Below are 13,954 nucleotides of genomic sequence, written 5' to 3'. Positions count from 1 at the left end.
CCGAAAAAATAAATCAACATTAAAACCCACCAAAAATTAGTTTCAGTTTTTCACTGAGCGCAAATACACGCAACATTTTTCAAGGCTGAGCCATCATTTGAACAGACCGTCACATTAATAAGAGTCATTCAAATTAAAAGGGCCAAAACAATATGGAATACGCTCTCTTGACAACTAGCCCAATTTTCCGAAATTACGCCTCATAAATGTCGAACGCTCGGTTGGCGCCGCCCGAGGAAAACGCCGTCTGCTCGCCGGCGAGCGACTTCGGATCATTTGAATGGCATTTCTGAAAATAAACGCCGCTTTGTATCCTCCACGAGGGCGCCGCAGGTGAGCCCGCGGATCAAATGAAAGGGAGACATCTGGTCAGGGGTGAGAACGGTAGAGAACGAGGCGCTTTAATCAGAGCGCCATTGTCGGCGGAGGTCAAGGTGCGCCCGCGTGAACAATACGCATTGGAGAAAGCCGCCTTTATTCGTCGGAACCGATGATTAGATGGAGGAAACAATAAAAGGGACTTGTTTTGCTCAGATGGAAAAACCTGCACTTGTGGCTCCATTCAAAAGCATTGTGGGTCAAGATCAGAAAATAAGATCAACGTTGTACTTGCCGCAAAGTAATACAATTACAAACTGGAAATTTGGCGATTCAAAAGTGGGCTGCCATTGAATGCGCCGGGCATTGGTTGATTCGCCCTGCCCAGTCGAAATGGATTGGACGTATAGTGCGGGCAATTGGGTACTCGGACGTTTCGTCGAAAGACGTTTGGTCCCCGCAGGTTTGGTCGACCGGACGTTTGGTCGACCGGACGTTTGGTAGAACGGACGTTTGGTCGCCGGGTTGTTACTGTTGAAACCAGTTCTCAAAATTATAATCATGAGAGAGGGAGTTTAATATCTAATATCGAAATATCAACAGTAAACTCTGTCATAATTTGACAGCGAGCGAACCCGGCGACCAAACGTCCGTTCTACCAAACGTCTGTTCTACCAAACGTCCGTTCTACCAAACGTTGAGTCGACCAAACGTCCGTTCGACCAAACGTCCGTTCGACCAAACGTCCGTTCAACCAAACGTCCGGGGACCAAACGTCTTTCGACGAAACGTTCGGTCATGGGCCAATTGGACCCCTAGTGGGCTACTTCCAGTTGGCCACACCCTTAAAATTGCCTTAAAATCCTTGAATTTTACCATTTCTTGCGTATAAGCCGCCCCCCGATTGACAAAATTTATCTCCATATTCAATTCCAGGTTGGTCCACCTGTGTGGAGTTTGCATGTTCTCCCCGGGCCCATGTGGGTTTTCTCCGGGTACTCCGGTTTCCTCCCACATTCCAAAGACATGCACGGTAGGCTGATTGGACACTCTAAATTACACCTAGCTATGATTGACGTGTCCTTGTGCCCTGCGATTGGCTGGCCACCAATTCAGGACATCCCCTGCCTCTGACCCGAAGTCAACTGGGATAGGCTCCAGCACCCCCGGCGACCCTAGTGAGGATAAATGAAATATTCATGGTTTTAATAGGGAGTACAAATCTGTTATTTGAAGGAAAAATGTGAAGAAAAATCATCGCACGTGATATTTCTGAGATACTTTATGAATCAAAAGCACATTATTAGGGTCAATATCACAAGGAATTAATTCCTCCAGTAATGGTTGTTTTCTTACTGCAAAACAGAAAATAACCAACAAATAGTAAATGTTAATTTGCCGACATCTCCTGGTGAAAAAGAGTACAGCAACGCTGTAAGTCTTGTGCACATATAAGCCGTACCCTTGATTCAGTCATCATTTTTTGGAGTTTACAAATATGGCTTATATGCGAGAAAATATGGTAGATATTTATTCCAATGGGAAATAAGGGAGTGGCTTTTTTTTCCTTTGACGCTCAGTCCTCATCACCCCCTAAATGGCCGATGATAATCCTAGCAAACGGGAGTCCTAAACAACTTTTATTTACGACATAAAACGTCTGATGAAGGTCACTTGGACGTAATGGCGCCGTAAATTTGGCGAGCGAAGTCCCGGAGCGCCGGCGGCGGCCGAGCGCCCGCCGTTATTTCATGCTGTGTTATTGTGCCGGCGCCGTTTTAATCACACACGTAGGGGCTTTGTACGGCAGCACAATAAATCCAGCGCAAAATGAAGTGAAATACCGTGTGTACTTTTGTCAAAAAACAACACCAAAAAATAAATAAATAAAGCAACTCAACGCAAGACGTTATTGACCTCAAAATTGTCCAAATCCATTATTTTAGCCGTTTAATAGTAAATATTTTGTTGCAATAAAAGTCTGTAATTTTATATTTTTTGAAAAAAATGTTGATTTTTTAAAATTATATTAGTTAAAAGCAAATTTATATAAAAATGTAAGAAATATTACCACATTCTTTTTTTTAAGGTCAAAAGAAATTAATAAAAAATCTTCATTAAATTATAAGAGTTATTGAAATTAATAAAAAAAACACAAATTATAAAAATATATTATATATATAAATTATTATATTATATATATAATATATTATATTATATATATTATATTATATATATTATATATATAATTATATATATATATATATATATATATATATATATATATATATAATTACATATATATAATTATATTTATATATAATTTTATATATATATATAAATAAACAAAAAATAATATATGAACACCAGTTCATATATTAATTTTTATTTAACAAAATCTGTAGCGAGGAGATGCCAATTTATTTCCGCTTTTAATTTAGCAAATATGGGAAGAAAACGATATGTATTCCCAATGTATTTCATTTTTTAATCCCTTTTCTAATTAAAAAAATTAAAAAATCAATCCAGATGAGATATTTTCAAACAACTCCTTTTGCCATTGGATGTCCGTCCACGGCAGCCAGGCACATATGAATGATTATTTTTTTTATTCATCTATTTATTTATTTACTTTAACACGAACAAGGCATCTCTTATTGAATAGCCTTTAATTGGCGAACCACGCTCCTTGATTATCTCGGAAAGCGAGGACGCCATCTGAAAATACACCCACACATCAAAGCCGGCGTACGCAAATAAGCTAGAAATATTATTTATGGCGCCGGCGCTTTGCAAAAAAAAAAACCCGCTGAGTTTGCATGCGCTGCCTTCCATTGATAAGGAACTAATAAATATTCCATTATCCACTCTAAATATCACATAAACGATCCACGCGGGGGGCAAAGTGGGACCCGATTACTCTTTGCGCCGTCAAAAATAACGTTCCGTCAGATTTTGCTCCTGAAGCTTTTATTTTGGCGACCGATTTTTTTCCCCGAGTGTGCATAACATCTCATCGTGCTAACGTTACGAAGTGAATAAATCTTCTTGATTCCGTTTATGGTAGAGCATATTTTGATGGTTCTAATGCACCCTTAAAAAAACGCGACTTGCGCATACTTTAAAAAAAATAAAAACGTAAAAAGCCGATCTTTTTCATATCATAATTTATTGATATACATATATATATGTATATACATATATACACATATATACATATATATGCAAATATACATATATATATATATGTATATTTGCATATATATATATACACATATATATGCAAATATACATATACACATATATGCAAATATACATATATATACACATACATATATACATATATATGCAAATTTATATATATATACACAAATATAACACAGATATATATATACATATATTCATATATATATATATACACACATAAATATACACACATTTTTAAGTTCATAAAAATGTGAAAATCCACACTGAAACTCATAAGTGGAAGCCACTTTTGCTACTAGGACTAAGTACTGAAAAACAAGTTATAATAGGGGTGATCCTATTTCACGATTTTTTCGATTATGTCTGGTCTACATTAACCGCGATATTCGATTACTGTATTGATCTGTTTGTTTGTTTGTTGTTATTTGTGCACTTGCCCACCACCGTGCATGTTAAGTATCCATTTTTTGATGGCCGGCAAAATATGACAGAACACCCGTCACGGTGAAAAGCAGGCCAACGCCAAGACAGGTACTCCAGGTGAACGCTTTTGAGCAGGCGTCCTTGAGCCCTTCGTACAAATCAACCTGGCCTTCTTCTGTCACAATTGTCAAGCGCAAGTCTGCTCGCATCGGATTTGTCATCTTTCTTGTTATGACATGAGTAGAAGGAAGGTGGTGACCGGAAGGATTGCACGCCACTGTGTGTGTGTGTGTGTGTGTGTGTGTGTGTGTGTGTGTGTGTGTGTGTGTGTGTGTGTGTGTGTGTGTGTGTGTGTGTGTGTGAGTATATATGTGTGTGTGTGTGTGTGCGTGCGCAAGTTATGAGGTCGACATGATTGTGTTGAAAGGATCTTTGTAACCAGTGCGCGTGAAAGTCTCAAACTCGCACTTGGACTGATTTGAGATCCATCCTTGATATGTGTTAGGACTGTGCTGAGTAGTATATGTGTTGAGCTGAAAAGCAAGGTAAAAAGAAAAAAAATCCTGTTTCAAGTCCCAGGGAATGTTTATTTAATGTGCGCGTTAGTGCTAAAATCAAAGATTTGACTCTCATCTTTCATCTGGGAAAAAAGGGCTTGCTATTAAAGGAACGCTGTCCCCTCAGGGGGAATTCACAGGTGCGCACAGCAGACTTTTTAGGTTTTAGTTCGGACCCAACAGAGCAAGTGTCAATGTGACTTCACTCAATTTGAGGGATTGGACTTTTGTAAGTGAAACTTAATGTCCTTTTAAAATAGAATAGAGAAGAATGTAGAATATAGAATTGAGGAGAATATGGACTACATTAGATCATAGATTAGAGTAGAATGTAGAATAGTGTAGAATGTAGAATAGAATAGAATGTAGAATAGAGTAGAATATGGACTAGATTAGAGTAGAATAGAGTAGAATGTAGAATAGGGTAGAATGTAGAATAGAGTAGAATGTAGAATAGAGTAGAATGTAGAATAGAGTAGAATGTAGAATATGGGCTAGATTAGATCATAGATTAGAGTAGAATGTAGAATATGGACTAGATTAGATCATAGATTAGAGTAGAATGTAGAATAGAGTAGATATGGACTAGATTAGATCATAGATTAGAGTGGAATGTAGAATATGGACTACATTAGATCATAGATTAGAGTAGAATGTAGAATAGAGTAGAATGTAGAACAGAGTAGAATGTAGAAGAGTAGAATGTAGAACAGAGTAGAATGTAGAACAGAGTAGCATGTAGAACAGAGTAGCATGTAGAACAGAGTAGAATGTAGAACAGAGTAGAATGTAGAACAGAGTAGAATGTAGAATAGAGTAGAATGTAGAATAGAGTAGAATGTAGAATAGAGTAGAATGTAGAATAGAGTAGAATGTAGAATAGAGTAGAATGTAGAATAGAGTAGAATGTAGAATAGAGTAAAATGTAGAATAGAGTAGAATGTAGAATAGATATAGACAGTATATACTTTTGGAATAAAAAAAATAGAGTAACAAATAGTTTCTATTAGATTCAACTTTATTTATCCCACACTCGGGATGAATAAAGTGCTTCTTTAGGAACCCGAGAGATGAATTCCTCCTGAAAACTATTTCCAGTTCATGGATTTCCACGCCAACGACGTTAACGGTGCGATTGCCGTGATTGACGCTCGTTAGATCGACCCATCGAGCTAATTAACGCCACTCCCCGCTACGTCTCCGACTGACACGGAGCTGCCCGACGACTCGCCGGAATGATAAAACCGACCAATGAGAATAAAAGCTGGCCTCACCTGCTCATGTCCTCTTGCACGTAGAGCGAGAGAAGCTGCTTGGGGACGCTATAGGACAACGTGCACTCCTCCATTTGCTCTCGCACCAGCATCCACTTGCTATCCGCCGTTTGGAACCGGTACACTTTGCATACGGGATTGGTGAACACTGTGGGGGACGAAATAGAGGCGTACAAATGAGATGGCGGGGTATTAGAACCATTAAAAACATGCCTTTCCATTGTAATATTATATTTTAGTTTTTTTTTACAGCGGGTGGGAACGGATTTATTTGTTTTCAGTTATTTTATATGGGAAAATTTGATTTGAGATACGAGTGAATTGACATACGAGTTCGGTCCCAGAACGGATTAAGCTCATATCTCAAGGTATTACTTAATTTATTATAGTTTGCTTTTGCAGTAAAAAAAAAAACAGAAACACTGTTCTTACTTTGTACATTTCCATTTAAATTGTTCTGTGCTGATATGTGTAGGAATGTAATAGCTAATTATGAGTTGGTATCTTTAATTCACTGACATTGACTTAATAGACGTTCAATTTGCATAATAGAGTAATAACATAGTTCCAACGCTGTAAAAAGTGTAATTAAAAATATATATATCGCAGCGTGCCCCTAATCATCGCTAGACTGAATTCAACTGTTCAAATGGATTTTTGATTGTACAAAAATTCCGTTACATAGCACGGGACAAAAGACTCATTTCTGAAATGCTTTATTCTCATTAGGTTTGCAGGGGGTGCTGGAGCCTAAGTCAAATTTAGATGCAAGGAAAACCATTGTCCTCACTTGCCCTATTTGCATTTTACCGACATATTTATGATGTCACCGTCAAGTCGTTTTGGAATGGCAAAGCAGCCGACTTCCTCCCCACTTAGCCAATTTCCCTTCCCGCAAATCTGGAAAAGCGCTAGCGCAAATGTCGGCGGCGCGCCGGAACGCTAATGCTCTTATCTGCACGCCAGCAGGAAGCGGCGCGCCTGGAAACGCAGTTTACCGCCGCTTTCGGCTTGCCGCTACCGCAGTCTGACAGCCGGCCGGTCAATAAATCGGCCGCTGTGAAATGTTGCGCTGACAACTGGAGGCGCTGGAACGGGCGCCGGCGCCCAAAGTGGGAGGAGATATGTTGCCTTAGGATGCACCCCGACAAAAAAAAAAAAATCATCACGCCGTAATTGTTCGTGGGTTTCAAAGACAGGTCTTAGCTAACGAACGGTTACATTGTAGTTTATAATTAAACGTGATTGAAAAACATGTCGGTGATACGATTCGTGGTGACGAGTAAATTAACCGGGAATTTTTGTTATGATTGATTGAAATGTAGATTGACCAACACGACATTACGATAAACAGATTTTTAAAAACAAGATTAATATTAGATTTATATTATTATTATTATTATTATTATTACTACTATTCTTATTCTTATTACTACTATTTTTATTATTATTATTATTATTATTAACAACAGGATATCTGCAACACCCACCCACCCAAAAAAATGGTGATGTTATAGAAAAAAAATTCAGACTATTGTGTTATCGAAAGCTATTAAACAGTTTTTTTGTAGAACATTTTTTTGTAAATGTTTTTATCTGTTTTTACAGCGCTTTTGTGAAGACAAACCTGGCGGCCCAGCATGCTTATAAATCTCTGGATGGGAAACCATGTATACGTTGTCTTACTAATGCCCAATCAAAAACAACCTATGAATGAATGGTAAACTATAGATCAAGGGTGTCAGACTCGGGTTGGCTCGCGGGCCGCTTTAACGTCAACTTGATGTCACGTGGGCCGGACTATTTTAGATATAATATTTAGATTTTTTTTTAAATTAAATTGATTAAAAGAACTGGATTAAAAGCCCTGAATATTCCGTTTTTTATAGATCTAAAACAATGTTTATTTTAGCTTTTTTTAAAATATATTTTTAGATTTTACAAAATGATTTTTGAACTAAAAACACAGAAAAAATGGATTAAAAAAATGACAATTATTGATTTAAAAGAGGGGGGGGAAATCGGGAAATGTAATATACATCTATACACTTCATTTTTATTTGATCCTAAAACAGAAAGTCGGGACTCATGATTTACTTTCCCGGGCCACACAAAATGATGCGTCGGGTCAGATTTGGCCCCCAGGCCGCCACTTTGACACATGTGCTATAGATGATAAACATTCAGATTGACATAAAATAGTGAGGAATAGGCAATATTTTATCTCTCTATTTATTAACGTGGGACAAACGGTAATGGATCAAAAACATATCAATTTAAAAATGACAACCAATTAAGTGTGTTGAGATGATTGACAAATACGAAGTACTGCGAGTAATGAGTGGCATTGACTTACTAATTATTAACTACAAACTAAGTAATCAACTTTACTTCCTCTAAAGATTCCCTTTTAGACTAACAAATAGTGATGCGCACCACCAACCAACCCGTGGTGAGCCGACTGACCAATCAATAACTCTTTGGTTTCTGAGTGACATGTTGACACACGAATGATTAATCGCAGATGAACACTACGCCACAAATCAATGCGACTGTTCATGATTGACAAGTAGAATAAAAATGAAGAATCATAACATACCCTACAAAGTAATCGTAGTATTACGTGGCGGCCATTTTGTGCCGAATTCCGACACCCTGCTCTGTGGTATCTGCCACTGTCGATACCATACCGATACCGCATGTTTTACGGCGGCCATCTTGGATGTGGCGACGACCAGTTGGAAACTAAATCTCGTTATTTCTTACTACCATATTTTAGCTCCATATCGGTGCCGATATTTAAATGTATTGCTAATTATCAATAACATCGCTAGCGTCTTTAACGACGCGACACGTACTGACCAATGAGCAGTCATTATAACCTACGGCAAGGCGTTTTAGCTCTTTTTTTAATGTAATTTTTTGGAAACTGCAGCTAGCTTTTTAGCCTCTACATAAATCTTTGATTATTTTCCCAGATTTGTAAGATCCATCTTCATCAAAGTGTCTTCATGTTGCTATTAATTCAATTAGCATTGAGGTGGCCTTTCCCAGCCCCGCAGGTAATTAGCTTAAGGGCCAAAAGTATCCGCTTTCATCATTTACTATTCTATTAAACATGGCTTTTGGGCCACAAGTGACATTTAAGCGTGTCGTCAAAGCTGCTCCATCAGCAGTGGGGATGCAAAATAAGAGATTTGACTGGGCAAGGTCGCAAGCCCCCCGCTGTGTCAAAACTTCAAGGCCCGTTGTCATGGCATCGCACAAAATCTATTCTATTTTTGGCAATTTTACTACTGTACTCTCACAGCAAGGTTCACAATTTAGGCTGTGAATTTAAATGAGCTTATTACTAGTAAGCGACCAATCCTTTCGAACTGGGGGGGTTGTTGGATTGGACAACTACTGCTGAGTTGGAAAAAAAAATGTTTTTTCGTCTTCTGGCTAAAATCTACCCTCTCACCCATTAGTTACTCTAATAAACATCCAATCCATTTAAAGTGGGACACTTTGCGACGACTGAACGAACGTTCATTGGCTGTCAACCCTCCCACTCCAAATAGGTTGGACTTACCCTCCCCATTAGTTTCTAACTAGTAGACAGACTTAAACCCTAGGGCAGAGGTGTCAAAGTGGCGGCCCAGGGGCCAAATCTGGCCCGCCGCATCATTTTGTGCGACCCGAGAAAGTAAATCATGAGTGCCCACTTTCTGTTTTAGGATCAAATTAAAATGAAGTGTATAGTTGTATATTAAATCTCCTGATTTTCCCCCTTTTAAATCAATAATTGTATTTTTTTAATGCATTTTTTTCTGTTTTTAGTTCAAAAATCATTTTGTAAAATCTAAAAATATATTTTAAAAAAGCTAAAATAAACATTGTTTTAGATTTATAAAAAAACGGAATATTCAGGGCCTTTAATCCAGTTCATTTAATCCATTTTAAAAAAAAAAATCTAAAAATTACATCTATAATGGTCCGGCCCACGTAAAATCGAGTTGACGTTAAAGCGGCCCGCGAACCAACCCGAGTCTGACACCCTTGCTCTAGGGTGAACGCGAAAAAAAAAAGTTCAGTGGCTGCCAACCCTCCTACTTCAAATAGATTGGACATGATCCCAGTCCCTCTAAACCAGTGTTTCCCAACCACTGTGCCGCGAACATTGGTCAGGTGTGCCGCAGGAAATTGCAAAAAGTTATACAATGTAATATTCAGAGAGAAAAATGAATATGAATATAAGGAGATTAAAATTGAACCGTTATAAGGTTCAAATCAAAATATAATGAACATCAAGTTACATATTATACTATTGAGGAACAGTCATTTTGTTGCTTTTTTTGTCTCTAACATGAACATTTGGTGACGTAAAGTCTGTGAGCACAACATTTTTTTGCGTAATATTAGGAGATTTACGTCATTTTTGGAGAAAAGTCATACAATGATGCGATTAAAAACATGACATATTTTGCATCACTTTGACTGGAAGTTGTTCAGGGTCCGCAGACATCAACTTTTGGTGACATTAGCTAACTAAGTCAGTGTGAAAAATTGGATTTGGGAATATTTTAGAGGTTTATGTGATTCCTGCTGATAAAACTTTGATGACAATGACTATTGTTAATATAGGCAACCTCGTTTTTAAGTTAAAAGATTGTGCTGCATCTCAAAATGCGGTTGGGAAACACTGCCTTAGATCTTGTTCACATAAATGCGCATTCATGGATGCTGAATTGCATACCTGGTCCGGTCAGGAGAAGGTCTCTGTCCAGGTAACTGTGGGACGCCGACTCGCACACTAAGGGACACTGCAAAAGACACAAAAACACAAGCGAGCGTGATCCCTCGTCATCCGAAAATAAAAGAGGCAAACATAAAGACCCGAAAAGTCATGGCGGTGCAATCAGCGAACCGGGTTCCTCTGATTGCGCCGCTTCCGATGCTCGCCACGGCCACCATCGACTCCCCATTGTCCTTGCCCTCTTCTCGTCACGTTCTCGACACGAATCGACCTCTGGCTTTCCGGGATTATCTACGGCGCACTCCGTTGTGGCTGGGGAATCGGCGAAGAGTCGCCACCTACACGTTTCATTTTGATTCACTGCCTTTTGCACATGTCGAGAATTGTGTCATGTTCAATCTTGGCTTTTCTGTCGTCTTCGGAAAATTGTGCTCCAGAACCAAAGGGGATCACGGGTCAAAAAGTTCGAAGTTGTTGTTTGGTTTCACGGGTGGAGACACAAAACCGATTAACATGAGGACTAACATGAGTAATGCTCGGAGATACATACATATACATACATATATATATATATATATATATATATATATACACACATATATATATATATATATATATATATATATATATACATATATACATATATATATATATATATATATATATATATATATACATATATACATATATATATATACATACACATATATATATATACATACACATATATATACATATATATACACATATATACGTATATATAAATATACACATGTATATATACATATATAAATAAATATATACACACACATATATATACATACATATGCATACATATAGATATACATACATATACATATATATACACACACACATATATATACACACATGCATATATATACATACACATATATATGTATATATATACACACATACATATATACATACACATATATATGTAATATATACACATATACATATATACACATACACACACATACATATATACATACATATATATATATATACACACACACATACATATATATATATATACATATATATATGTATATATAAATGTGTATATATATGTATATATATAAATGTGTATGTATATATGTACATATATACATATATATATACACATACATTTATATATACATTAATATACATATATATACATATATATATATATATATATATATATATATATATATATAAACATGAATATATTCATTAATATGTGCTGTCCCTTATTAAATAAATCAAACTCAAACAAATACGAACTAAACTACATTTCGCTCTATTTTGCTTCAATATTTCGATAACCCCTCACCCCCCTTTAATAATCAATCGGGCTCCATATTTTCCATTTCACAAATCTGGACCGTTTCAAAATGTCAAGATTTCTAGCAACATCTTCAAACTGAAGAAAAAAAAACTTTGACGGAGTTCAACGTGGCCCGCAAACAAACTACGTGGACTTGAGCCCACTATACAAAATCGCTCCCTCTGGTCCAGCGGTCTTAAAATGTCGAATCCAAGCACACGGAATCATAAATAAGTCGCCATTCCCCGCAGATGCTATCAATAGCCGTCCTGACAAGGCTTTATGTTGTGACGCTCACGCCCAGACGTGATGCATTAAGTCTGGTCCCCTCTTCGCGCAAATAGTGACAGGCGGCCATTTTTCTTGCCGCATGAGTCATTGAACAAGGTTAGACAGGCAGAGCCGTCAAAAAAAAGAAGCGCAACGACGACCGGGGCTCATCTATCAGCTGCGGCAGTCAGATACGCGCCGGCGCCCCTGCGCGCTCGTGGCGTACGATAACGGCGAGAGGATCCGGTTAAGGGGGGGAAAAGGCTCGGGGGTCCGAGCTGTCAAAATACAACATTCCGCCCTGCCTCGATCATCGTTTGCGTGGGTTTGATGGCCTTGTGATCAAATGCTAATCAGATGCTATTTTTTTGTGTGTGTGTGGGTGTTTGTGTGGTTTTTTTTTACGAGGTCAAATACATCCAATATTCATGAGACCCCCCCCCAAACGTACCCCTTCATCTTCACACATGAGAAAAAATGGCGAACTGACGCTGACCGGCGCCGAGGCTGACCAGACGTGTCCACTTTCTGAATCGTTACTAAAAAAGCTTCCGGCAGGGATTTGACAAATGTGGTTATCGCGGTCTGCATTTTTGAATTATTAAACGATAGCGAAAGGCAAGACGCATTAATTCGGCGAGGAGTAACAAATGAGCGCTCGTACCTTTTTTTTTTTCATGTGATGAAGCGTAAGAATCATCAATTTAAAGATTCTAATTTTGGATTTTTTTGCATGAACATTTTAAATTGAAGTGAGTCAAGGTAAGACATTTTTTTTAATTTTAGTTTACAGAGGGTGTTAATTGTAAAAAAAAAATAATTTTGTGGTTATGGTATGAGCAACAAATAGTTGTAAATAAGATCAGTGGTAGTTGTTGTGTCGTATTTTGGGGACTATAAGTCGCATCAGCCAAAGAATAATTAAAATAATAATAATTAAAAAGCAGTTTTTTGGAGGGCAATGTTTCATTTGATTAGAAACCAGGAACAAACGTAGGTTAAATTAACGATAGTAAAATGGAGAACCACGGGCTAAATAGGCATCTGTCAAAAAAAGTTTTTTTAGATAGTTATAGCTGAAAACAAACAATATAACTAAAGAAAAATAATTAAAGACATGAAAATCGTACTTGCTTAGCCACAGGCTAAACTAATCCAAGAAAAAAGTGCGCCTTATAGTCCGGAAAATAAAGTAGTTCTCGGAAGAATAAGAAAGATTGTGGTTATAGTGAATTAAAGTGAGTTTCTGGAACATGCGATGTCTCCACAAGTGTCTTTTTTAACACCAAATGGACATTAATAAGCATCCAATCCATTTGAACCGGGACGTTTTGCGGTAACCGACCCCGTTTTGGCGCCAATGCATTTCAAATTGGACTGAACGTCTATTCCCGGGAGCGTTAGCGTATGATCATATTATATTTGGTGACGCATTAACACAATAGACGCGTAAAAAAGCCAGGAATAAACACGTAAACGAGCCGTGACGAGGCGCATATGCCCATTTTTTGCCGGCTGCATTTCTCCTCAACGACACGCGAGAACAACGACACGCACACAAACTCAGTTTTCCTCATTTCCCTCGCTCTACCTTCCGCAACGACACACACACACACACAGAGAAGAAGAAGATGTGTGCAGCAACAACACACACGGGCGGGCGGGCGACAGATTCATCATGGCGACATGGGCAGATTGTCAGTGACACTGCGGAGCCTGGCAGGGAACCTCCCTTCACCAGCCACACGAGTGGGCACAACCCAAAGTCACTCAGCCATGCCAGAAGCCCTCGGCCAATTATATAAGACAGTCAGGCGTGTGCACGCACACACACACA

The 13,954-nt window shown here is 38.1% G+C and overlaps 1 protein-coding gene across 13 annotated transcripts in view; it reads right to left on the bottom strand.

Moving 5' to 3' along the window:
* Nucleotides 1–13,954, bottom strand: part of inpp4b (inositol polyphosphate-4-phosphatase type II B) — a 142,709-nt gene that overhangs the window by 43,339 nt on the left and 85,416 nt on the right. For all 13 annotated transcript variants that reach the window (XM_077605746.1, XM_077605740.1, XM_077605735.1 and 10 more), the window contains 2 exons: nucleotides 10,518–10,584; nucleotides 5,780–5,927 (listed from right to left, as the gene is read on the bottom strand). In XM_077605746.1, the coding sequence (XP_077461872.1) occupies nucleotides 5,780–5,927; nucleotides 10,518–10,584 (215 nt within the window). The remainder of the gene's footprint in view (nucleotides 1–5,779; nucleotides 5,928–10,517; nucleotides 10,585–13,954) is intronic.

The sequence above is a fragment of the Stigmatopora argus genome, chromosome 7 (genome assembly GCF_051989625.1).
Source record: "Stigmatopora argus isolate UIUO_Sarg chromosome 7, RoL_Sarg_1.0, whole genome shotgun sequence".
Taxonomy (NCBI): Eukaryota; Metazoa; Chordata; class Actinopteri; order Syngnathiformes; family Syngnathidae; genus Stigmatopora; species Stigmatopora argus.
The sequence above is the reverse complement of the archived record's forward strand: the minus strand, read 5'-3'. Positions and strand labels throughout refer to the sequence as shown.